Here is a 24,694-nt window from a genome sequence, read left to right as displayed (position 1 = left end):
TTCAGTAGGTTGGATACAATTTTAACAATAGAAACCTTTTTACGAAGGCTTAAAAAAATGGAAATTGGACAAATAAAAGTAACAGAACATGCCCCAGTTAAAATGTATATAGAGATGGACCAACAAATTAGAAGGGATTATATATGGAGATTGAATCCCATATTATTAACTAAGGAAGATATTAAAGCTAGGATAAAAAAGGAATATAGAAAGATACTTTGAAGAAAATAAAACAGGGGAAACAGAAACAATTAGATGGGAAGTGGGCCAGGAAACAGTAAGAGGGGTATGTATAAAAGAGCTAAGTTTAATAAATTTAAGAAAAAGAAGGAGAAGGAGGAGACACTGGATCAAGAAATTAACAGATTAATGGAGCAGTACAAGTACACTGGTCAGACTAGAATCAGAAAAGAAATGGAAAAACTGGGGAAAGAGGCATTAGAAATAAATAAAACAATGATAGACATGTTATATGTCAAGCAAAGGTATTATGACTTTACAGGAAATAGCTCAAAATTGTTGGTAAATAGAGTCCAGAAAAGAGAACTAGGAACAGAATTTCAACTTTGAATACAAAAGGAGAAATTAAAACATATGATCAAGATCCCAGTTGTAATAATGACACTTCATCTCTATAAGGCATTCGATATGGTTAATCCAAAATTTATATTAAGTCCGCTAAATAAGTATAATTTGGGGAATAAGTTTAAAGATATAATAGAGGCAATATACATACAAACAACAGCAAAAATAAGGTACAATGGATTAGAGGCAGAAGAAATAAGGCTTAATTCAGGAACAAGGCAGGGATGCCCCCTTTTACCACTTTTGTTTACAATGGTAATTGAGTTTCTGGCTGACAGAATCAGGGGAAATAAAGACATTAAAGCAATACTCATAGGCAGGAGAGAATTTAAACTAAACCCATATGCAGATGACATTTTATTTACATTAGGGAATTCAGAAGAGGGAATAAAAGAATTGATAAGATAATTAACAACATTTCAACAGGTGGCAGGACTAAAAGTAAATACAAAGAAATCTGATTTGATGTGTCTGAATAGAGGACCACGGGAACACACAGAAATTTCAAAAATGACAGATATTCCTTTAGTAATAAAAACATTTAGTTATTTAGGAATTGTCACCAATTAAGACATATGTTAGCAATAATGAAGGAAGGGGCAAGGGTAAATTGGATAGAAATAGAAAGGGAATTGATGGGATTAAAGGAAGAGGGATTGCAAAATATGTTCTACATTAAAAAGTACATAAAACAACAAATAAGAAATAATGGAATAAAAGCATTATTAAAAGTATGGAACTTTAGGAAAGAGAATCTAATGCCAGCGGTTTCTCAATTAATACCGATTTGGGCGCACCCACAGTTTGATATATAACGGAAAGCGGTGGGGAAAAATAAATTGAAAGAAATAAGACTGAGCCAAATGAGAAGTTTTTATGAACAGCAGAATCCTATAACACAAGAAATATGGAACAATCATGTATGGGAATGTCATGGTTAGCATGGATGCAAATCAGTAAATTTATAAGAATTAGAAGGATAAGAAGGCAAAGTACAAGAGATTTAAAAGAATGGGAAAATGTGTAGATAATTATCAGTTAGGAGAAAAAGGTATAATAACCCAAATATATAAAATGTTGATAAAGCAGGAGATGGGGGGAATGTAACAATAAAGCAGATATGGGAAAGAGATATTGATGAGAAGATAGAGGAAGAAGACTGGAAGCAAACTTTAGATGGATTTCCCTTTCAAGCAATATCCACCAAAATAGAAGAAGGTGGATTAAAGTTGGTTGAGAAGTGGTATTTGACACCAGTGGAGTTAGCAAAAATGAATAAGAATCTATCACCTTTGTGTTGGAGAGAATGTGAAATTAACAGTACTCAAATACATACATGATGGGAATGTAGGAGGGTTAGAAAATTCTGGGACAAGATATTTCAAGAAATAGAAAGAATTGCTGATCAAAAGATTTGTAAAACACCAGAATTAGTTTTACTGAATATTTGTAAAAGAAAACAGAGGTTAGAAAAAAAAATTAATTGGTTTTTTGTTGGCAGCCGTGAGGCAATTAATTGCAAGTAACTGGAAGACAGCCCAGATGCTAACAATATCTATGTGGAAAAAGAAAATCTGGGACATAACAATAAATTAAAAGTTGATAAAGAAACTAAGAATCTACAGAGGAATAAAGAAAAGAGACACTTTCAAGAAGGATTAGCAAAAATAGACTGTATGACAAGAGTCAAATGGAACAACCTTGGTGGAAGCCTACAGAAATCTATGGGACTCATGAAAAGAAGAAGGCAATAAAGAAATGAAACAGGATGAATATATTAACCTGGAACAGAAATAGAAAATAAAGGGAGAAGAAGAATCCTGAAACTGTTTGAGCTGGGGGAGGGATTGGGGAGGGATTTTGAATTAATATTAATGTGGTGATTTTTTTGGAATTTCTTTTGAAAAAAAATTAAAAATATTTTTTTAAGAAACTAAAAAGCAAAACACTAACAAGTCATTAACCAAGTAGATGTGTACAAACAGATATGTCCGTGTATGTTCGTAAAGGCTTACTTCTGAGTAAGCCTGCACAGGATTCCAACATACCCTTTCTGTTTCCCTCCCTATCTCCTCTTCATCAATGATCTATCAATCAGTGAGAGTGATTCCATCAGCCTTCAAGATTACCTCACTTTGATCCGCTACCCCTCCCCCACTGCAGAATGACAGGAACACTGGGATTCCTCTCGAAACACTGGAGTATTGGCAGCATTCTAGCTTCAGAGTGAAACTGAGCATGACCAACATAACCTTCCTAGAAGCTGTTGCCATAGGCTTTCATGGGGCAGAAAAATCTTAGTAAGTTTTGAACCACTACTCAGAACTTCACTAAACCAAAGAAAGGCACATCTCCTCAACAAGGCTCAAAAAAGTATATTAGTAGTTTTCACCAAAATTTGAAAGAAATATACGATATGCTGAGCTGCACTTGGAGTAAAAAGTACAAATATGTAAATTCTCAGCACTTTTTAACTTGCTGTACCTGTGGCAATTTTTACTGGATCACTTTGACATTTTGCACAACTACAGACCTCATTGGGTAGATCATGGATGCCATGTTTCACATTATCAGCTAAACAGGTGTCATTTTTATGCAGAAGACGACTTTTGAGGCTTACAGTGGCAGAATTTCTTTTTTTGCTACTCATCTTAACTGAAGGGATACTCTTGTGGCCCTTTTATATATTTTATACACACTTGGTGGGATATTGTTATTTAATTTTTTTCCTCTGTTCAAATGTAATTACAGTATGTTAATTATGAGTGTGACAGCAATGCATGGGTGGAAATTTGGCTAGGCTCGCTACTCCACCTGAAAATAATTGCAGCACTCCCAAAGGAGCTGGTTGTCATGTGCAACTAATGAGCCCAAGCCACCAAGGCAAAGTATAAACTGACCAAAGACAGAAGGAAGGAGCTGGTGGATGGAGGATAAGACAAGGAGCTCTGTGTATGAAGCCATGCAACAGACAGGCAGGTTTTGTTTTGGAAAGACTGTAGGAGGTGATGGGACTTCTGCTCTGTTTCATGTCTCAGAAGAACACTCAAGGACTCAGGAGGAAAAGGGGGTGCTTTGGGGGGTTTTATTTTTGTTCTTCCTTGTGGGCTTTTCCTACTGATTTTCCTACACCCTATGAAAGCCCCTTGCACTCCCTGGGTGTGATTACTCACCAATGTCATTGATCAGCATAACTTTGGTGTTGGCAGGAATGTGCTGCTTGAATCCCAGCTTCTGGTCATCTGCTGTTGGGACGTCGTGGTGGCCTAAGGCATCCAGGTGCTTTGAGGATGGAGTAAGGTCAAAGAGATGAAACCAGCCTTCAGCACTCACTGCAACAACCAAGTTCTGACAGAGACGTTTCTGGATCAATAAGAGGTAGTAAGATAGGGAGGACAGCAATAACATGAAAGCAATGGACACCACCCTGGAAAGACTGTGGGATCAACAGTAGAAAGCCCCATGCACTGTGAAAGTCTTGGGCATACACAACGGGAGGGACAGCAAACTGAACAGGATCTAGCGTTCTGGACACGCTACCCGTCAGTGTCAACTGTACTACTTTCTATTCAACTGTACATGTGCATGGTTCTTTATACTGTCTCAGTAACAAAGCATGTGTTTACTTCAGCTTGTGCTTTAAGTACTCTCATTTTTCAAGCGTATACCTTTATATTTATATTTTAATCCTGAAATACATCATTTTATAAACCACTCTGAAATTTATTGAAAAGAGGCACGTGCATTTTTAATGAATAACATTTACTAACAGGTCAAGATCTCCAGCAAAGGAGATCGTTACCTTGTCGTGGTGCTGGAGCTTGCGCACCTTAATGACGTCATGAGCTAAACTGTGAAGGGACACCCAAGACGGGAAGGTCATGGCAGAGAGGACAGACTAAATACGATCCCTGGGGAAGGAAACGGCAACCCACCCCAGTATTCTTGCCATGAAAACTAAACGGATCAGTACAACCAGAGATAAGTTGGTATACCGTCGGAAGATGGTCAAAATGCTACTGGGGAGGAACAGAGGATAAGTTCAACTAGCCCCAGATGTGATGACGCAGCTAGCTCAAAGCCGAAAGGACGGCTAGCAGCCGATGGTGCTGGTGGTGAATGACGAATCTGATGTTCTAAATATCAACACACCATAGGAACCTGGAATGTATGAGCCAGGGCAAATTGGATGTGGTTATTGGGGAGATGTCAAGATTAAATATAGACATTTTGGGTGTCAATGAACTGAAATGGACTGGAATGGGCCACTTCACATCAAATGACCACCAGATCTACTACTGTGGACAAAAGGACCACAGAAGAAATCGAGTAGCCTTCATAATTAATAATAAAGTGGCTAAAGCAGTGCTTGGATACAATCCAAAAAATAACAGAATGATCTCAATTCGAATGCAGGGTAAGCCATTTAACATCACAGTGATCCAAATATACGCCCCAACCACACATGCTGAAGAAGCAGAAGTAGATCAGTTCTATGAGGATCTGCAGCACCTACTGGATAGTACGCCAAAAAAATATGTTATTTTCATTACAGGAGACTAGAATGCTACGATGGGTAGTGAAATGACACCTGGAATTACAGGCAAGCATGGTCTGGGAGAACAAAATGAAGCAGGACATAGGCTGATAGAATTTTGCCAAGACAACTCATTGTGCATAACAAGCACTCTCATCCAACAACCTAAGAGACGACTTTATACATGGACTTCACCAGACGGTCGACACCGAAATCAGATTGACTACATCCTTTGTAGCCAAAGGTGGCGGACATCTATGCAGTTGGTAAAAACAAGACCTGGAGCTGATTGTAGTTCAGATCACAAACTTCTTATTGCACAATTTAGAATCAGACTAAAGAGAATAGGGAAGACCCACAGATCAGTTAGATATGAGCTCACTAATATTCCTCATGAATATGCAGTGGAGGTGAAGAATAGATTTAAGGGACTAGATTTAGTAGACAGGGTCCCGGAAGAACTATGGACAGAAGTTTGCAACATTGTTCAGGAGGCAGCAACAAAAAACGTCCCAAAGAAAAAGAAAACCAAGAAGGCAAGATGGCTATCTGCTGAGACACTGGAAGTAGCCCAAGAAAGAAGGAAAACAAAAGGCAACAGTGATAGGGGGAGATATGCCCAATTAAATGCAAAATTCCAGAAGTTAGCCAGAAGAGATAAGGAATTATTTTTAAACAAGCAATGCGCAGAAGTGGAAGAAGATAATAGAAGAGGAAGGACAAGAGACCTCTTCCAGAAAATTAGAAACATCGGAGATAAATTCCAGGCAAAAATGGGTATGATCAAAAACAAAGATGGCAAGGACCTAACAGAAGCAGAAGAAATCAAGAAAAGGTGGCAAGAATATACGGAAGATCTGTATAGGAAGGATAACAACATCGGGGATAGATTTGACGGTGTGGTCAGTGAGCTAGAGCCAGACATCCTGAAGAGTGAGGTTGAATGGGCCTTAAGAAGCATTGCTAAGAACAAGGCAGCAGGAGATGATGGTATCCCAGGTGAACTGTTTAAAATCTTGCAAGATGATGCTGTCAAGGTGATGCATGCCATATGCCAGCAAATTTGGAAAACACAAGAATGGCCATCAGATTGGAAAAAATCAACTTGTATCCCCATACCAAAAAAACGAAGCACCAAAGAATGTTCAAACTATCGAACAGTGGTACTTATTTCACATGCCAGTAAGGTAACACTCAAGATCTTGCAAGGCAGACTCCAGCAATTCATGGAACGAGAATTGCCAGATGTACAAGCTGGGTTTAGAAAAGGCAGAGGAACTAGAGACCAAATTGCCAATATCTGCTGGATAATGGAGAAAGCTCCTGAACTTCTGAATGGAGTTTCAGAAAAACAACTATTTCTGTTTTATTGACTATTCTAAAGCTTTTGACTGTGTAGATCATAACGAATTGTGGCAAGTTCTTGGTGGTATGGGGATACCAAGTCATCTTGTCTGCCTCCTGAGGAATCTGTATTCTGTATTGATACCAAGAAGCAACGGTAAGAACAGACCACGGAACAACGGACTGGTTTAAAATTGGGAAAGGAGTACGGCAGGGTTGTATACTCTCACCCTATCTATTCAACCTGTACGCAGAACACATCATGCGACGTGCTGGGCTTGATGAAGCCAAGGCTGGAGTTAAAATCGCTGGAAGAAACATTAACAAGCTCAGATATGCAGATGATACCACTTTGATAGCTGAAAGCGAGGAGGAACTGAGGAACCTTACCATGAAGGTGAAAGAAGAAAGTGCAAAAGCTGGGTTGCAGTTAAACCTCAAAAAAACCAAGATTATGGCAACCAGCTTGATTGATAACTGGCAAATAGAGGGAGAAAACATGGAGGCAGTGACAGACTTTGTCTTTCTAGGTGCAAAGATTACTGCAGTCGCTGACTGCAGCCAGGAAATCAGAAGACGTTTACTTCTTGGGAGGACAGCAATGACAAATCTTGATAAAATAGTGAAGAGCAGAGACATCACACTGACAACAAAGGTCCACATAGTTAAAGCGATGGTATTCCCCGGAGTAACCTATGGCTGTGAGAGCTGGACCATAAGGAAGGCTGAGCGAAGGAAGATAGATGCTTTTGAACTGTGGTGCTGGAGGAAAATTCTGAGAGTGCCTTGGACTGCAAGAAGATCAAACCAGTCCATACTCCAGGAAATAAAGCCAGACTGCTCACTCGAGGGAATGATATTAAAGGCAAAACTGAAGTACTTTGGCCACATCATGAGAAGACAGGATACCCTGGAGAAGATGCTGATGCTAGGGAAAGTGGAAGGCAAAAGGAAGAGAGGCCGACCAAGGGCAAGATGGATGGATGATATTCTGGAGGTGACGGACTCAACCTTGGGGGAGCTGGGGGTGGCGACAGCCGACAGGAAGCTCTGGCGTGGGCTGGTCCATGAAGTCACGAAGAGTCGGAAGCGACTGACCGAATAAACAAGAAAACAACAGGCCAAGATACACATGCAGACAAAATCACATGAAGCAGCCTTGCTGGGACAGTATCACTTCAAATGCAATCTTCTCCTTTCTTGTTTTCCACTGTTTCATCTTGATTCTCTCATCTCTATCCAGCACTCTGCTGCTGAAGTTATTCACCTCTCATCACTTAACCCCTCGTTAAACCTTGACAGTGGCTTCCTTTCCACTCCCAGATCCTGCACAAGCATCTTTTATTTTAGAAACCCTCCATGGTCTTGCCTCTTCTATACAGACAGATCCATTCCTGGGTCCTTAACTCATCCAGACCCACCGCTCTCAGCTGTCTGAAGATCTCTTGCTCCCCCAAACAACTTTTCCCTATGCCTTGCGCTACCCCCTAGAATGCCCCTGTGATGCCACCTCTTTTACTTCATTCAAATTCCTCCTCAAAACTTACTTTTTCCATGAAACCTTTGGCACAATCTCCTAGTCCCCATTCCCCAGTGTAATTAAACCAAAGTACATGTAACTGGAATACTCTTCCTCTGTCTACCCCTGCCTCAATTCCCCCCCTTCCTCTACTGTTGCCCTTATGTCTGTTTTCTATATTGCAATCCCATCAGTCTCCTCATTCTATGTAAATCTACATGTATAGTACTAAATGAATGAATAACCCTTCAGCTTCATCCTAAGCATGGTTACTTTGATGTGATCCCCAATGACTTCAATGAAACTTACTTCAGTGTTTGACCAGCCTCTCTCAACCTTGGGTCCCAAGATGTTGTTGGACTGGTCATGCTGGCTGGGGAGGATAATTCTAGCCCAACATCTGGGGACCCAAGGTTGGGAAAGGCTGGTTTATACCCAACAACTTCATGAAATGTATTATTTTTGTTCCCATTTGACAGAGGCTGACAGAGTGACTTGTTTTGACATTAAGAGCTGAACAATCCATTTACTGAGCCACCCATTATCCTGATTCTCCCCCAGAACTGGAGAAAAAGTTTGAGATTATTTCGCACTATCCTGGCACATGAATGCAAGTTGGGAAGAATATTTAAAAAACAAAACAGCATTTACCTTTCCTTTATTGCACACATCCCCAACACCGACACAGGTAAGCTGGAAGAGGAGAGTATTTATTTTATTAGTTCTAACACTTTCCAAACCAAAACCTAACCAAGCAACAAGCTGCAAGGAAAGGGTGGTAAAGCAGAAGATCAACTCTAATGCAGATAACTAAACAATGCTAGAGTTATAATTTGAAATAAACACAAAGAGAACCACATTACATGCAAGTACCAAAAAGGCCATTCTGGATGAATGGCCTATGAATAAGCCAAACCACAGTGAACCAGGATTGCTCTAACTAACTGGCTTTCCAATGTTCTACCCCCTGGTAACCTGTTACATATTGACCTGTTTGCCAAAGAACCCCTGAGGATTACAGAGGACACTTTACCCTAAAAAACGCCTCTCAGTTCATCCAAAGCAGGGGTGATTGAACCTCTTTCAGCCCATAAGCTCAATTCCATTTTGGTGCTCTTGGGGGCTGCATTCTAGTGGTGGGTGGGGCTGAAGGCATAAGATGTGGGGCAAAACACCAAAAATACCAATGTATTTTAGCTTAACTTGCTTTCTGCTAGTAACTAAGCCTTAAGAGAGGCTCTGCAACTTTTAAAATGGGAGGGGAGGGGACTGAACAAGAGCTGGGAAGTCATCAAATGATCAGCAGTTGGAAGAAGGGGCATTGTCTTCTGGGGAACACAAGAGGGCCAGACTGGGATCCCAAGAGGTCTAGATTTGGCCCCCAGGTATGGGGTTTGACATCCCTGATCCAAAGCAATAGCTATGATTGTAGGATTACACTGCTGTCCTGCATGATCTTAGACTGGAACTCCAAACACACATAACGTTTCCAGATTTATGTTCTACTCTCTGTACACTCTTAGATGTTTGATACAGAGTAGAAGCCCAACAGGAAAGGAAAAGGAAAGGCAACTGCAAAGGGGATGACAACAATAAAATCTGTGCACTCAGCAGAGGAGCATCATTCTGCTGTGGAGCCTTAAAGAGCACCAAAACTCATGACTAGCTGGTGTACTGCAAGCATACCACATTTTCCTCTGGCAAGTATGATTAGCCTGGCCTTCACCTCATCTGTGGGACAAAACACAAAGGGGCTGTTGGGACTGCAGTATAGTCATTAATATCTTTTAATTATTAAATGAAAATCTGTAGGACAGATCACTCCAGTATCAATATAAACACTACTGGTGTAAGAGACCTACAACACAGCACTGGGCCAGTTGGTTACCAAATTTATAATAATAATAAATAATAAATAAAAGTATTACTGTAATTATTATCAGAAGGGGGCATTTGCTCCCTGATCCTGCTGACCCCACAGTGTGGACAAGTTTCCCTGGAAGGCAATGGCACTTTTGAAGAAGCCAAGCCACTCAGTTCCACTTTGTGTCAGCCAGCCACCATCTTAGATTACCTCAAATGTGGTGCACGACCTCAGATGGCTTGCTGGAGCAGAGCCAGTTCTGCTCCTGTTTGGAAGTGCCACCAGCTGCTGTGACAACCAGACATTCACCTCACTGGCCCTCACCTACTTCTGAATGGGAGCTGAGTCACGCTTGGATCTGCTCCAATTCAAAAGTGCTTCTTTTTCCCAGCTAGGAAATCATGGTTGTTTCCCTAGCATGGTCAGGGCCTGCCTGGTTGGTAAGTGATACATCAACAGGCAAAGGCAGAAGTTTGGCAGTGGCCATAGACTAAAGGGGTAGATGTTTGGTGACAGGGGATTCACCGGAAGTTCCACGAGCTGACCAAAGTCTGGAGGCAGCCCTGAGAGGAGTTTCAGGTAATTCCAGTCACTTTAGCCTAGTGTTTATCCTGGTAGAGGATCACAGAATCATAGAATAGTAGGGTTGGAAGGGGCCTAGAAGACCATCGAGTCCAACCCCCTGCTCGATGCACGAATCCAAGTCAGAGCATCCCTGACAGATGGCTGTCCAGCCTCATCTTGAAGGCCTCCAGTGTGGGAGAGCCCATCACCTCCCTAGGGAATTCTGCCCATCGCTCCGGTCTATCAAGATCACTTTGAATTTTGTTTCTGTCTTCCAGGGTATTAGCTCTCCTGCCCAATTTTGTGTCATCTGCAAATCTGATCAGCATTCCCTGCACCTCCTCCTCCAAGTCATTAATACAAAAGTTGAAGAGCACTGGGCCCAGGACTGAGCCCTGCGGTACCCCACTCGTTACCTCTCCCCAGTTTGAGAAGGTCCCATTGATAAGCACTCTTTGAGTCCAATTCTGTAGCCAACTGTGGATCCACCGGATCATTGTTTCATCTAGTCCACTTTGAGCTAGTTTGCTCATCAGGAGATCATGGGGCTCTTTGTCGAAAGCTTTGCTGAAGTCGAGGTATATTATGTCTACAGCATTCCCACAATCCATAAGGGAGGTTACTTGATCAAAAAATGAGATCAGATTCGTCTGGCAGGATTTGTTCTTGACAAATCCATGTTGGCTTCGAGTAATCACTGCATTGTTTTCAAGGTGCTTATAGATGGATTGCTTTATAATCTGCTCCAGAATTTTCCCAGGGATTGATGTCAGACTGACTGGTCTGTAGTTCCCAGGTTCCTCCTTTTTGAAGATAGGGACAACATTAGCCCTCCTCAGGTCATCTGGCACTTCACCCATCCTCCATGATTTCTCAAAGAGAATAGAGGAAAGCATGATTAAAGCTATAAGAACCTGCTTTGCTGAGAAAGAAACAGAATGGTTTCTCCAAAGCGAAGCCTCATCAACCTTTGGTAATTCTACGGGAGTTCAACTAGCATGTAGATAGGGGTAATGTAGTAGACACCCGAAAAGTTTTTGATGAAGTCCTTCACTAAAGGCTCCTGAGTAAACTTAGCTGTCATGGGATAAGAAGATATGTCCTGTTACGGACTAGTAGCTAGTTAAAAAAAAAAAAAAGGACAGGAAGCTGGAATAAACAGGAGGTTTTCACAAAGGAAAGAAGGAAGTAGTGGGTTTTACCAGGGGTCTGGTGCTATTTATAGATGATCCACAGCCAAGGATGAGCAGTGAGGTGGACAAGTTTGCAAATGATCCTGAATTATTCAGGATGATGAAATCCCAAGCAGATTCCAAAGAACTCCAAAACAATCTCTCCTAAGTAGGAGAATGAGCAACAAAATGGCAATTGAATTCAGGATAAGTGTAAAGAGAAAGGGCAAAGCAGGGGTTCCCAATGCGGTGCCCATGGGTGCCACAGCACCCACAGGCACCTCCAATGATGTCCACAGAGCTCTTCGCTCCTTGCCCCCTTCAAAAAAATTGTAATAAAAATTTGAAAAATGTTAGGGTACCAGGTTCTCCTTCCTGTTCCTGAACCTGCACTGATCAGCTGTTCAGCGGGCAGGAAAAACAAAGCAAGGCCAAGGGGAAGTGGGGAGAGAAAGAGCAAGGCTAGAGACTAGGGAGAGAGAGAGAGGAAGAAGGATGGGATAGGGAAGGGAAGGGAAGGGAAGGGAAGGGAAGAAGAAAGAAAGAAAGAAAGAAAGAAAGAAAGAAAGAAAGAAAGAAAGAGCAAGGAAAGGGTTGTGGGGAGAGAAATAGTGAGGATAGAGGCTGGGAGTGGAGAGAGGGCGAGCACACAGGGGAAAGGTCTGCATGGATGGAAGATTGGGCAGGCCAGGAAGCAACTCTTTCCATTTCCCCCTCCCTCCCAGCCTCGAGCCTTGCTATTTCTCTCCCGCCACACACACCCCTCTTGACTAGCCAGGCCCCACAGCAGCCATTATGTGACTAGCAACATCCTCCACTGGTGCCCACAGCAGTTTCTAAAATTCCCAAATGTGTTCACAGGTCCAAAAAGGTTGGGGACTCCTGGGGCAAAGACTCCTAACTTCATACATATATTGATGAACTGGCTGTGACAAACCAGGAAAGAGATCTTGGGGTTATGATGGATTTCTTAATTAAAAAGTCAACTCAGTGTACAGGAAAGCAGGAAAGGGCAAGAAACTTATGTTAGAGATTGATAAAAAAGCCAGTTCACTGCCTTTTTTATGTCACTTTTATATAACATTTATTAAAAGTGATGTCTTTTTATAAAATGGTGCGGCTGCATTTGGAATACTGTGTATATTTCTGGTTGGCTCACCTCAAGATGGTTACAATAGTTCTTGAGAAGACACAGAAAAAAGTAACTGAAATAATCAAGGCTCTGAATTATCTCCCCTACAGGATAAGGTATTGCAGACTTTATGGAAAAATAGACTGACTTGGGAGGCAGGCATGATAGCAGTTTATAAAATTATGCACGGTTTACAGAAAGTGGAGAGACACTTTTCTCCTCTCAGAATTTGGGGTCACCTAGTGAAACTGATTGGCAATAGATTCAAGAGAGGCAAAAGAAAACCTTCCCACAGACATAATTACTGTATTGAATCTGTTGCCACAAATATGGTGATAGCCATTAGCTTATAAAAGGGGATTAGACATGATAGCTCAATAGAACCTTCAAGTTTGGAGGCAGTGTACCTTGGAATACCAACTGCTGGGAGTTAACAATGCAAGCAGGCTTTTTCCTTCAGCCCTGCTTATGAACTTCCCAGAAACATGTGACTGGCAACTTCAGAAACAGAAGGCTGCACTCGATACACCTTTGATCTGATCCAGCAAGGCCTACATATTGCCTCTACTTATAATCTCTGCACATTAACTACCAGATGCTGGAAAATCCAGAGGACTACAAATGTCAGCTTCTACTGACCATTCCTTGACATGAGCGCACAGTCCAAGGCTTGCTTTCATCATTCTTGTATATGAATAGCCTCCCACTGGTGTCTCCAACCACTAGCTCATTCAGCTGGAGAAGAAGAGGAAACTATATTAACAGGGAATTTTTTTAAAGTTCAAAAATGTTGTTTTCCCCAGAGTTTACTTACACATGCAAAATCTTAAAATTCCCCTTCCTACCCCACACCAAAACAAATCATTTCCCATTATTACAAGCTTCTAACTTTGTTGACTTGAATACGCCAAATGAGAAAAGAGAAATTGAAAGGAAATTATAGGGGGGGGGGGGCCTGAGCTGACCTCAAATGGTCTCTTTTAGAAAATGCTCCAGTCCAGTCTCCAGCTATTGGAGCATCTGCTTAGTGCCCATCCGTTGTCTGTTACTGTCCATTAGATCCCTGATTCCGCATCTTTAACAACAGCCACTCTCAAATGTAGCATGGGAGATTTACGTTGCTTTACATTTAGCAGTGGGCAGACTCCAATGGGGGGCTTACACCGCCGCCAATTACTTTCTGCCCCAGCAATTCCCTTCGGCAAGCAGTGGGTCCCGCCAATTCCACTTCCCTAGGGGAAGCCCTGAAATAAATGGAAATGCTTCTTTCTGGAAGGAGGCAGGTCAGCGGAGCTCCCTTATGCTGCTTGTGCAATGGAATTGACAGGAGAGAACTGCTCTGGCTGCCTCTCCAAGTTTTGGGGGCAAGGAGGGAGGGGATGAAGAGGTGACTGGGGAGGCCGGCTTACAAAGAATCCTCTGGCCTCCCTAGTTTTCTTAACTCCCGCTCCGCAGAGCCCCAGCTAGATGGGCGAAAACGCCCATCTAGCTAAGATGCAGAGCAGGAGGACCACCTCTGCCCCATCTCCTGCTCTGCATTGGATACCTGTAAGCCTCCAAGTTCAGAGGATTACAGCCATCGCCATGTGCCCTAAGGCTGTCAGTTAATTTTTCATTATTTATTCCTATGTGTGTATGCGCACACATACACGTACATGTAATTCTTATATCTTTTTAATAAAAGTTCATTTAACAAGAGCCTGTACCATTTCATTCAAGGGACCAGCAGCTACACACAAGCCAAGTGTTTCCTCTATAAGGTGAGTTTATTAGGACTCATCTTGTAGTTACATTGGCAATAGATACATTACAGCTGCAGTAATAAATTAAAATTCCTACAGTAGCAATCCAACAGAAAGATTTTTTCCCCGTCACTCTACCTCCATGCCAAGGAAAACCTTGTGCGTCAGGTTAGGTGTTAAGAGACAGGAGCGGGGCCAATAAAGAACTATTGGCAATACCATTTCTAACTCCCAGAAGCAGATATGGGCATAGTTATAAGTAGCTAATTTTAGGTAAGTATCTTGATAATAAAATTTCAGGACCAAGGTCATTGCTTGAGTCTCCCAGGGCCACTTCAGTACAGACGTAACGGGAAATCAACAGCGGCCAAGCAAGCCTGGAAGCGTAATTGACTTAGCCCCAAAAGGAAACATAAAGATAGCAGACCATGGGCCAGAAGGAGTAGTTGTTACCAACTGGAGCAAATAAACTAGGTAGCAATTTTTGATCACTTTTAGCCCTAGTAAAATTATTAGTCATGGTCACAGGTAATGGATAGCTTTCACAAGAAAAAGCACATGAATTATAAAAAGAGAGCCAAAAATACATACTATTTGGGGCTATAAGTTCAAATTGACTGGAAAAGATCCAGTAAAACTTATAGCCCCCCCCCCCCCAATGTATTATGTATTTTAAGCTATTTTTTTACATACTTAAGGGAGCACTCCTATGGCCATTAGACGCTGTCTAGAGGGCCACAGGATATGCTCATTTCCAGGAACTGGAAAACTGAAAAATGATTCCTGGAAAACTGATCTCCCCCCTCATCCGTGCTGCCTCGGAGGTAGCATGAAGAAGCCCCATTCTCCACGCTCAGAAGAGGAGCACAGAGCGACTGAAAAGGGGCATTCTGGGGGGTGCTCCAGGGCAGGGAGAGCGGAGCTGTGCGTACAACACATCCAATGTGTCGTAGACACAGCTTCTTCTCCTGGTCGCCCCCGCCCTCCCGTGGCTAGACAGCCAAAAACGGCTGTCTAGTGAAAAACAGCAGGGCAGCAGAAGTGCAGAGGGAACGATTCCCCCCCCCCCCCGTGCCTCTCCTGCCTTTCTTTGGATAGGCATTTGCCTCTGAGTTCAGGAGGCGGCCGCCTATTTTAATAGGATTGCACCCTAAGGTGTTTTTTCAGTGAAAGTTAACTCATTTCCAACAGCCATCATTACTAATAATTCTACTATGGTCATAGGCTATCAAAAAAAGGCTACATTTACTCACGCCAGACGATACTGATCACCCCTTTTTCAGACCTGTGGCCCCATGGAAAAAGGGGCTCTTCTTTCTAAGCCTGGTCTTATTTTAGGTTAAAAAATTAGTATATATTTTTTAAACATTTTAAAATATGGCTTGCCAATGTCAGTCCTCCTGTATTGCATGTTCACTTTGCTGTGACTGAAAGTGGCTCAAGACAGGTTTGCAATATAATCTACTGTTAATACTGCAAACTAGAGGTGGGGCTATGGCTGTTTCAGACTTATAGCCAACTGTCCCCCCTCCAAATCCTTCAACTTGCAGCAAAAGTAGATCTACTTCAATTGAACCTCACATTCAGTTGCACTCAGTCACCCACCCACCCCCTCTCTCTCTCTCTCTCTCTCACACACACACACACACACCTGAATCAGAAAGAATATGAGCTTTTGGCTTTACTATCTTTTGGTCCTGGATGGACAATAGGCTACTGTCCACTACAGCCACTCGGAGGCTGTAATCCTATCGAATTTATTCGGAATTATTTTTGATTAAATACGCATAGGATTACTTTGTAAAGCTCCAATCCTATACTTACTTACTTGGGGGGAAATCCAACTGAATTCACTTGGACTTACTTCTGAGGAAACATGCACAGGACTGCACTCTAAAGTCCTAGATTTCTCTATTGTTTTTATTGGCAGCTCCCACCTGTGCCCTGTAGGAGACCCAAAAGTAGCGTCAAAGGGAACCTTCAGATCTGTCACCATATTTAATATACGGAATATATTATAACTCTATGGTCCCAATCCTTTCCCCATCAAATTTAGGCGTGGCAACTTCCAGAGGCCATTTTTGTGTCGTCGTCCCCCCGCCCTCGCACGCCTCCACGCTCCCCGGCCCCGCTATCGCGGAATTTCCGCGGCAAACAGCTTCGTAGCGTTGGCAGAGCGCTACAGTGAGTAACTTCAGCTTCGTTTGCCAACAAGCTACATTTCCTTTTCGGCGTTCCGTAGGTACTACGGGCGCCATTATATATATATTGGGGGGCGGATGCACCGCGGCGGTTACAGACATACCGCGTCGTTGTCCGCATCTCCCAAGCAGATGGCGCGCGGAAAGACGCTGCCGCTAAATTCCAGCGCTACTCGCTGCACGTAACTCACAGACCGCATGCTCCTCCCGGAGAGATTCCGCCCTTTCTGGCCAGCCGCGGGGGCCGTGTAGCCGCGCTAGGTCTCTATGGCAGCGTGCTTCAATAAGGGTCCTCCATTGGGCCAAAACATGTGTGAACGTGCATAGAGATAAGAAAAAATGAAGAGTCACAATTACAATCTGGAGAGATAACTTCCAGGTATCTTTGGACACCATTTTTGTGTCTCCCGAGATGGAAGCGAGCGCTGTATTTTAGCGTCCCTGTGATTGGGTAGCAATCCCTCCCCAGGCCCGCCCACAAACGAGATTTAGGGTGCAATCCTGTGCTTGTTTAGACAGAAAAAGGCCCTACAACTCCCAGCATGACTGGCTGGGGAATGCTGGGAATTGTAGGACTTTCTTCTGTTTAAACATGTATAGGATTGCACCTTTAGAAACGGAATTCAGAGGGGGGGGGGGTTGCCTCAGCCTGTGTTTCATATGAAAAATGTGTTTTTCAGATTTAAAAATAAAATATACAATTATCCTGCCAATTCAAATGACAATATCATTATTGCCCCCATATTGCAGTTTGAGCTGATGTGTGGCTGAGAATTATCCCTGCAATATAGTCTATCGATATTGCAAGTTAGAGGTCTGGCTGAGACATTATTTTTGACATGGATTATATTGTATTTTGTTAAAAAACAACAACAACACCACAAAGCACTATTGGGCCATGAGACCCCTTCAAAGCCACAGTTGGGCAATACCTGTATTAGGATAAATTAAAATGCCTCAAAAGTGTGCAAGCTTTTGAGTTCTCAGAAATGCTTCATACAGCTAGGTACAAAAAGCAGGGAGGGGATAGGGGAAGAAACAGCGAAGTCTAAATATTTGGCCAGATGTTAGGTGTTATCTACCTGTTACGCCCCCAAGTGATTCATCTAGTCTGCAAATTTCCAGTTTGAGACTTGGTCTAAACTGCAGACCTTATGCCACATAATCTGTCCAGATTTTTGGATTTTTCTGTTTCTTCCCCCATCCCCTTTCTTGGTACCTCCTAGTCTGATGAAGAGTTCTGGAGAATTTGAAAGCCTGCATGCTTTTTTGGAATTTTGGTTGTTTCTAATGAAGGTACTGTCCAACTGTATATGTATAACTTTTGTGTTTTGTCCCCTGATAAAGGACCCTCAGCTCTTTGAGCGTGAGGAGCCCCAGTGACAAAGCAACTCTGCTCCAGTGACGAAGCCTCCGCAAACAAGTGAATTAAGCAACTGTGCACATTTAGCCACAGGGTGAGGAAGCCAGGGCAGCCCACTCTTTCCTCCCTATTCTGTAGTCACAGTAACTGTAAATAAATAACTATAGATAATTTCCCCACCTTTTGGTAGTAAACAACTAAGTTTTCCAGGAAAAACACACCCAAATAAAATACCATTTATGAAGGTAGAAAGCCTGCAGTGGGGAGGGGACTATCCAATGTATTGCACTGGGTGCTACATGTACAACTATCTGCCTGCTGGACGAAGTCATGGTTGTGTGCTCGATGTAATGAGCTCCTGGCTCTCAGGTGACAAGTTGAGGCCAAGGATGCTGACCTAGAGAAGCTGAGAGAGGCAGAGAGATTGGTGGATGGGACCTTCAGGCATCTAACAGCAGTGTCCCACTCCCAGGGCAACAGCTCTTCTGCTGTCATGGAGAATGGACAGCAGTCTCTAGAAAGGAGGGTGTCATTCTGAGGAAGAGGGAAATGATCCTTAGGAGGGACCCGTTCCTCGGAAGATGAACAAATATCCTCCCGCACTGAGGATGTGCCTCTGGGGGGAGGGGGGCTTGTGGTGGTGGGAGATCATAGAATCATGGAATAGTAGGGTTGGAAGGGGCCTATAAGACCATCGAGTCCAACCCCCCTTATCGAATGATAAAATTCGATCATTTGACACATAGACAGCTGGGTTTCTGATGGGCATGTAGACTGCATGGTGAATTACTTGCCTGGTGTGAAGACTGCAGATATCACATGCCATCTAGATAACCTAGTAGAGTCAAAGAATCATAGAACCATAGACTCATAGAATAGTAGGATTGGAAGGGGCCTATAAGACCATCAAGTCCAACCCTCTGCTCAGTACTGGTATCCAAGTCCTTGACAGGTGGCTGTCCAGCTTCATCTTGAATGCCTCCAGTGTGGGAGCGCCCACTACCTACCTAGGTAATTGCTTCCATTGTTATATTGCTCTAACAGGGGTTCATCACCTGGAGCTTTTATCCTGCTATTGAGATGGCTCTCTCTCGGGCTCTTTAGATGACGCCGTTACCCTCCAGGGTGTCTCCTGCCATTTCCTCCAGCCTATCTTGTGTTTTCCCCAAATGCAAAATATGTATTTTTTCCAGCCCACAGAACAGGAGCACCATGACCTCCCTGTGAAATTCTCCAATAGCAGGAGAAACCGCTGTGTCTGCCTGCTGTGGGCATTTGTTTTCAGTTGTTGGGAGCGCGGTCAGGATGAGATTTGACAGGAGCAAGGGAATCACCTGCCGATTGCGCCTCCTGCCTCTGCATTCCTCAGTTGGAGGGAGAACAGGGTAAAATGCTTCCTTGCAACGAAGGGAGACACATCTGATCTCCCACCCCACCAAGCTCGGAAGCAACGTCCTCTGTTGTTTCAGAGCACCCTATTAAGTTCAATGGGGCTTACTCCCAAGTAAGTGTGCCAAGGGTTGCAGACTTACAGGGTGATGGTACATTTTATGTCTACTCAGAAGTAAGTCAGAGGTTTCATGGGGGGCTGCAAGAAAACAGTACAGCAGAAGTTAAGCTATGATAACAAGACTCCCTCACCCCTCCTTTTCACACATGCCAGGAAGAGAGAAAGGCACTCCCTCAGTTCAAACCAGGTGTCTGCCGTGTAAAGAAGCCCTTCCTAATCCTGCAAAGAAGCCAAAAGCAGGACACTCCGGAAAGGATGTAGGTTTTTGTGGGGGGTTTGCTTAATGTAGAAACACCCACAGTCAGGAAGTTTTTCCTGATGTTCAGCCGGAATCTGGCTTCCTGTAATTTGAGCCCATTATTCTATGTCCTGCACTCTGGGATGATCGAGAAGAGATCCTGGCCTTCCTCTCTGTGACAACCTTTCAAGTACTTGAAGGGTGCTATCATATCTCCCCTCAGTCTTGTCTTCTCAAAGCTAAAAATGCCCAGTTCCTTGAGTCTCTCCTCATAGGGCTTTGTTTCCAGTCCCCTGATCATCTTTGTTGCCCTTCTCTGAACCTTTTCCAGTTTGTCTGCATCCTTCTTAAAGTGTGGTGCCCAGAACTGGACACAGTACTCCAGATGAGGCCTAACCAGTGCTGAGTAGAGGAGAACTAGTACTTCCTGGGATTTGGAAGCTATGTTTCTATTAATGCAGCCCAAAAGAGCATTTGCCTTTTTTGCAGCCGCATCACATTGTTGGCTCATATTCAGCTTGTGATCGACATCACTTCCAAGATCCTTCTTGCTTGTCATATTGTTGAGCCAAGTATCCCCCATCTTATAACTGTGCATTTGGTTTCTCTTTCCTAGGTGCAGAACTTGGCATTTATCCCTATTACATTTCATTCTGTTGTGTTCTGCCCAGCGCTCCAGTCTATCCAGATCACTTTGAATTTTGTTTCTGTCTTCCAGGGTATTAGCTATCCCACCCAATTTTGTGTCATCTGCACATCTGATCAGCATTCCCTGCACCTCCTCCTCCAAGTCATTAATAAAAATGTTGAAGAGTACTGGGCCGAGGCCTGAGCCCTGCAGTACCCCTCTCGTTATCTCTCCCCAGTTTGAGAGGTAGTGCTGGGGTGGAGTCAGTGGTTGTGGTCCATGTTGGTACCAACAATGTAGGAAAATGTAATCATGAGGTCCTGGAAGCTAAATTTAAGTTGCTAGGTAGGAGGTTGAAATTTAGGACCATGCGCAGGGCCAGCTAGACATGCGAAGCTGAGGAGTCTCAATGTGTGGATGAGACAGTGGTGCAGGGAGGAGAGGTTCAGATTTGTTAGGCATTGGAGAACATTTTGGGACAAGCCAGGCCTGTACAAGAGGGACAGACTCCACTTGAACAAAAATGGAACCAGACCGCTGGCACTACACATAAAAAAGGTGGCAGAGCAGCTTTTAAAATAAACCCTGGGGGAAAACCGACAGGAGCTGGGAAGAATCCGGTTCGGGTTAAATCATCCCAAAGGCATGAAGATGAAAATGTTTCTGATTGCGCAGATGTAGAAGGGAAGGACGCCAGAGGCATCTGGGGAGGGATACCATGTATAGGTGTTTCTATGCAAATGCTAGAAGCCTCCGAGACAAAATGGGAGAGTTGGAGTGCTTGGTTGTAAAGGAGAACCTGGATATAGTGGGCATTACAGAAACCTGGTGGAACGGAGAGAACCAGTGGGATACAGTCATCTCTGGATATAAACACTATAGGAAAGACAGGGAAGGGCATACTGGGGGAGATGTTGCCCTGTATGTCAAAGATGGCATAGTATTGAGCAGACTACAACACCTAAAAGGGATAGGCTCTTCCACTGAAGCACTGTGGGTGACAATACCAGGCTCCAAAACTAGTTTAGTGCTAAACTAGCACTAAACTTAGGAACGTGCTATTGTCCCCCAGACCAGGATGCTCAGAGTGACCTTGAGATGGAAAACGAAATCAGGGAGGCCTCCAAACAAGGAAATGTTGTAATAAGGGGTGAGTTGAATTACCCCCACATTGACTGGATAAATGCATGTTCCAGTCACAACAAAAGGTTAAATTTCTGCCCTAACTGATTGTGCCCTAGAACAGTTGGTCATGGAACGAACCAAAGGTGAGGTGACCTTGGATTTAATCCTAAATGGTGTCACCCAGGACCTAGTACGAGATATAAATGTTGTTGAACCAATTGGAAACAGTGACACAGTGCAATCAGATTTAATATATACTTAACTGGAAAATTGCCCAGGAAGTCCAGCATAGTCACATTTGACTTCAAAAGAGGAAACTTCTCTAAAATGGGGGAACTGGTGAAAAGGAAGCTAAAAGGGAGAGTCAAGAGTATTAAATCCCTTCAAAATACTTGGAAATTACTCAAAACCACAATAATAGAGCTCAGCTAAAATGTATACAACAGCTTAGGAAAGGTAGCACCAAGTCTCGCCAGCATGGTTAACAAGCAGTGTTACGGGAGCTATTAGAGAAAAGACAGCTTGCCCAAGCGAAGAAAACAAAAATGAACACAAGCTTGCACAAAGGCGATTCAAGCAGCCAATAAGAGATGCAAAAAAGCATTTTGGAAAGCATATCACTAACAATATCAAGGCCAATAATAAAGAATTCTTTAAATATATCAGAAGCAGAAAACCATCTAGGGAGGCAGTTGGACCACTGGATGACAATGGAGTTAAAGGAGTACTGAAGGAGGACAAGGAGGTTGCAGAGAAGCTGAATTTTTTTCATCGGTCTTCACTGCAGAAAATATAGGACAGATATCGGTGCCTGAAATGTTTTCAGGAAGGGAGTCTGAGGAACTGAGGGAAATAGTGGTGACAAAATATGAAGTTCTCAACCTTATTGATAAATTGAAAGCAAATAAATCACCGGCCCAGATGGTATCCAGATGGTATTCTGCGCAAACATAGCAGTCATGGAATAAGAGGACAGGTCCTCTTATGGATCAGTAACTGGTTAAAGAACAGAAAGCAGAGAGTAGGAATAAATAGTAAAGTCTCCCAATGGAGGGAAGTAAATAGTGGGGTCCCACAGGGATCTGTATTAGGACCAATGCTTTTCAACCTGTTCATAAATTATCTAGAATTAGGAGTGAGCGGTGAAGTGGCCAAGTTTGCAGATGACACCGAATTATTTAGGGTGGTTAAAACAAAAAGGGATTGTGAAGAGTTCCAAGAGGATCTCTCCAAACTGGGAGAATGGGCATCTAAATGGCAAATGCAGTTCAATGTAAGCAATTGTAAAGCAATGCACGTTGTGGCAAAAAACCCCAACTTCAAATATACCCTGATGGGATCTGAGCTAGCAGTGACCAACCAGGAAAGAGATCTTGGGGTTCTGGTGGACAGCTCAATGAAGATGTCAACCCAGTGTGCAGCCGCTGTAAAAAAGGGCAAACTCAATGTTAGGCATTATTAGAAAAGGAACTGAGAATAAAACTGCCAATATCATACTGCCCTTATACAAATCATTGGTGCGACCACACTTGGAATAGTTCTGTTCTGGTCACCACACCTAAAAAAAGATATTGTAGAGCTGGAAAAAGTGCAGAAAAGGGCAAGTAAAATGATCAAGGGCCTGGAGCATCTCCCCTATGAGAGAAGGTTACAACAGCTGGGCTTGTTTACCTTGGAAAAAAGGAAGGTAAGGCAAGACATCATAGAGGTCTACAAAATTATGCATGGTGTGGAGAATGCAGATAGGGAGACCTTTTTTTCCCTCTTTCAAAATACAGGAACCCGGGGTCATCCTATGAAACTGATTGGTAGGTGATTCAGGACAGATAAAAGGAAGTACTTCTTCAAGTAGTGCATAGTTAAACTGTAGAATTTGCTACCACAGGATGTAGTGATGGCCACCAATTTGGATGGCTTTAAAAGGGGGTTGGAAACGTTTCTGGAGGAAAAGGCTATCAACGGCTGCTAGTCTGGATGGCTATGCACTCTCCAGTACCAGAGGCAATGAGCCTATGTACACCACTTGCTGGGGAACATGGGGGCGGGGGGGCTGTTGCGCTCATGCCCTGCTTGTGGGTTCCTGGTTGGCTGCTGTGTAAAAAGAATGCTGGACTAGATGGACCCTTGGTCTGATCCAGCAGGGCTCTTCTTATGTTCTTAACCGTGTACTCAAAAAATGTAGGTACTAAGATATTTATAATTTGGATTAATAAATCACTCTTCTCCACCTGCTAAATTCCTTTTTGTGTGGAATCCCAAGTTCGAAGCCAGCTTTGTTTTTGTGTTTTAGGGCAATGAAGTCTGAGGGAGGCAGAGCTGCTGCACAGCTGATTACAGCTGTGGTGCTGGAGGCAAGCATGATTAACCCTTCCCCTGAAGGCCATTTTTGCAATCATTCTATTGCAGGTGTATCCTGCTTGTGGGCTTCCCATAGACATTAGGCCTTTCGTCTGATCCAGCATGGGTGGTTTTATGTTCTTATGTAGATGGGATCACAACTGTGAGGGCAATTTTAATCATAAAAACGGCTTTCAGGGAAAGGGTTAATCAACCCCTCTCCCAGCATAACTGCTGTAATCCCGTACATCCTCTCTGTATTTCCAGCCCCAAATCCCATGTGTAGTTTGAACTCTGTAAATCTATGAGAATGTGGAGATGACATGATGGCAAATCCCTCCAGTAGTTTTGCACAGTCAAAAGAAGGAAATAATTTTTCTAGGTTGATTTCAGAGGTGAATTTTTGGTTGCTGCTGAATGTTCAGAATATAGATTCAAAATTGATCTTCATTCTAATGTAAGCAGTCAGATGAAGCTCTATAAAGCAGAGAATGTGGCATTTTAATCTGCATAATGTCTACATTTAGAAAAACCAATGAAAACTGGAATTCAAAAGCTTTGGCTAATTAATGGCCAATTCACATTCTACAACAACCATGATTTGCCACTCTTGTGTGCTCTCAGCAGAGCAGTGGTCACAGTAATGACAAATGTACTTGTATGATACATGTGTTTTCAAAAACCTATTCGTTAGTCACAATATACATCTTTAGGCATTCTTTTTAAAATCATAATTTTTGCAGTATCCCTTCTTTTTGTTCATTAGGTGTCATGATTCATGCACAATTGAGCTAGAAAATGGGCTCAGGTTGGGCCAAACTAAACACGACAAT

General features: G+C 43.0%; 1 protein-coding gene across 25 annotated transcripts in view; it reads right to left on the bottom strand.

Annotated features, from left to right (window-relative positions):
- Positions 1-16,889, bottom strand: part of ITFG2 (integrin alpha FG-GAP repeat containing 2) — a 98,102-nt gene extending 81,213 nt beyond the window's left edge. For 12 of the 25 annotated variants that reach the window (XR_014792512.1, XR_014792513.1, XM_084859926.1 and 9 more), the window contains exons 1-4: positions 16,288-16,858; positions 13,357-13,452; positions 8,637-8,678; positions 3,759-3,948 (exon numbers count right to left, since the gene is read on the bottom strand). Coding sequence is in view for 23 of the 25 variants with exons in the window: in XM_084859926.1 (XP_084716052.1) it covers positions 3,759-3,948; positions 8,637-8,678; positions 13,357-13,452; positions 16,288-16,455 (496 nt within the window). In the remaining 2 variants the exon portion in view is untranslated. Of the gene's footprint in view, positions 1-3,758; positions 3,949-8,636; positions 8,679-13,356; positions 13,453-16,287 lie in introns of all 25 variants that reach the window. The other 13 variants (XM_084859937.1, XM_084859940.1, XM_084859942.1 and 10 more) reach the window with 7 other exon arrangements.
- Between the last annotated feature and the right edge of the window lie 7,805 nt (positions 16,890-24,694).

This window comes from Heloderma suspectum, chromosome 5 (assembly GCF_057233095.1).
Source record: "Heloderma suspectum isolate Gila_16-S chromosome 5, 16-S_ref, whole genome shotgun sequence".
NCBI classification, from domain to species: Eukaryota; Metazoa; Chordata; class Lepidosauria; order Squamata; family Helodermatidae; genus Heloderma; species Heloderma suspectum.
The sequence above is the reverse complement of the archived record's forward strand: the minus strand, read 5'-3'. Positions and strand labels throughout refer to the sequence as shown.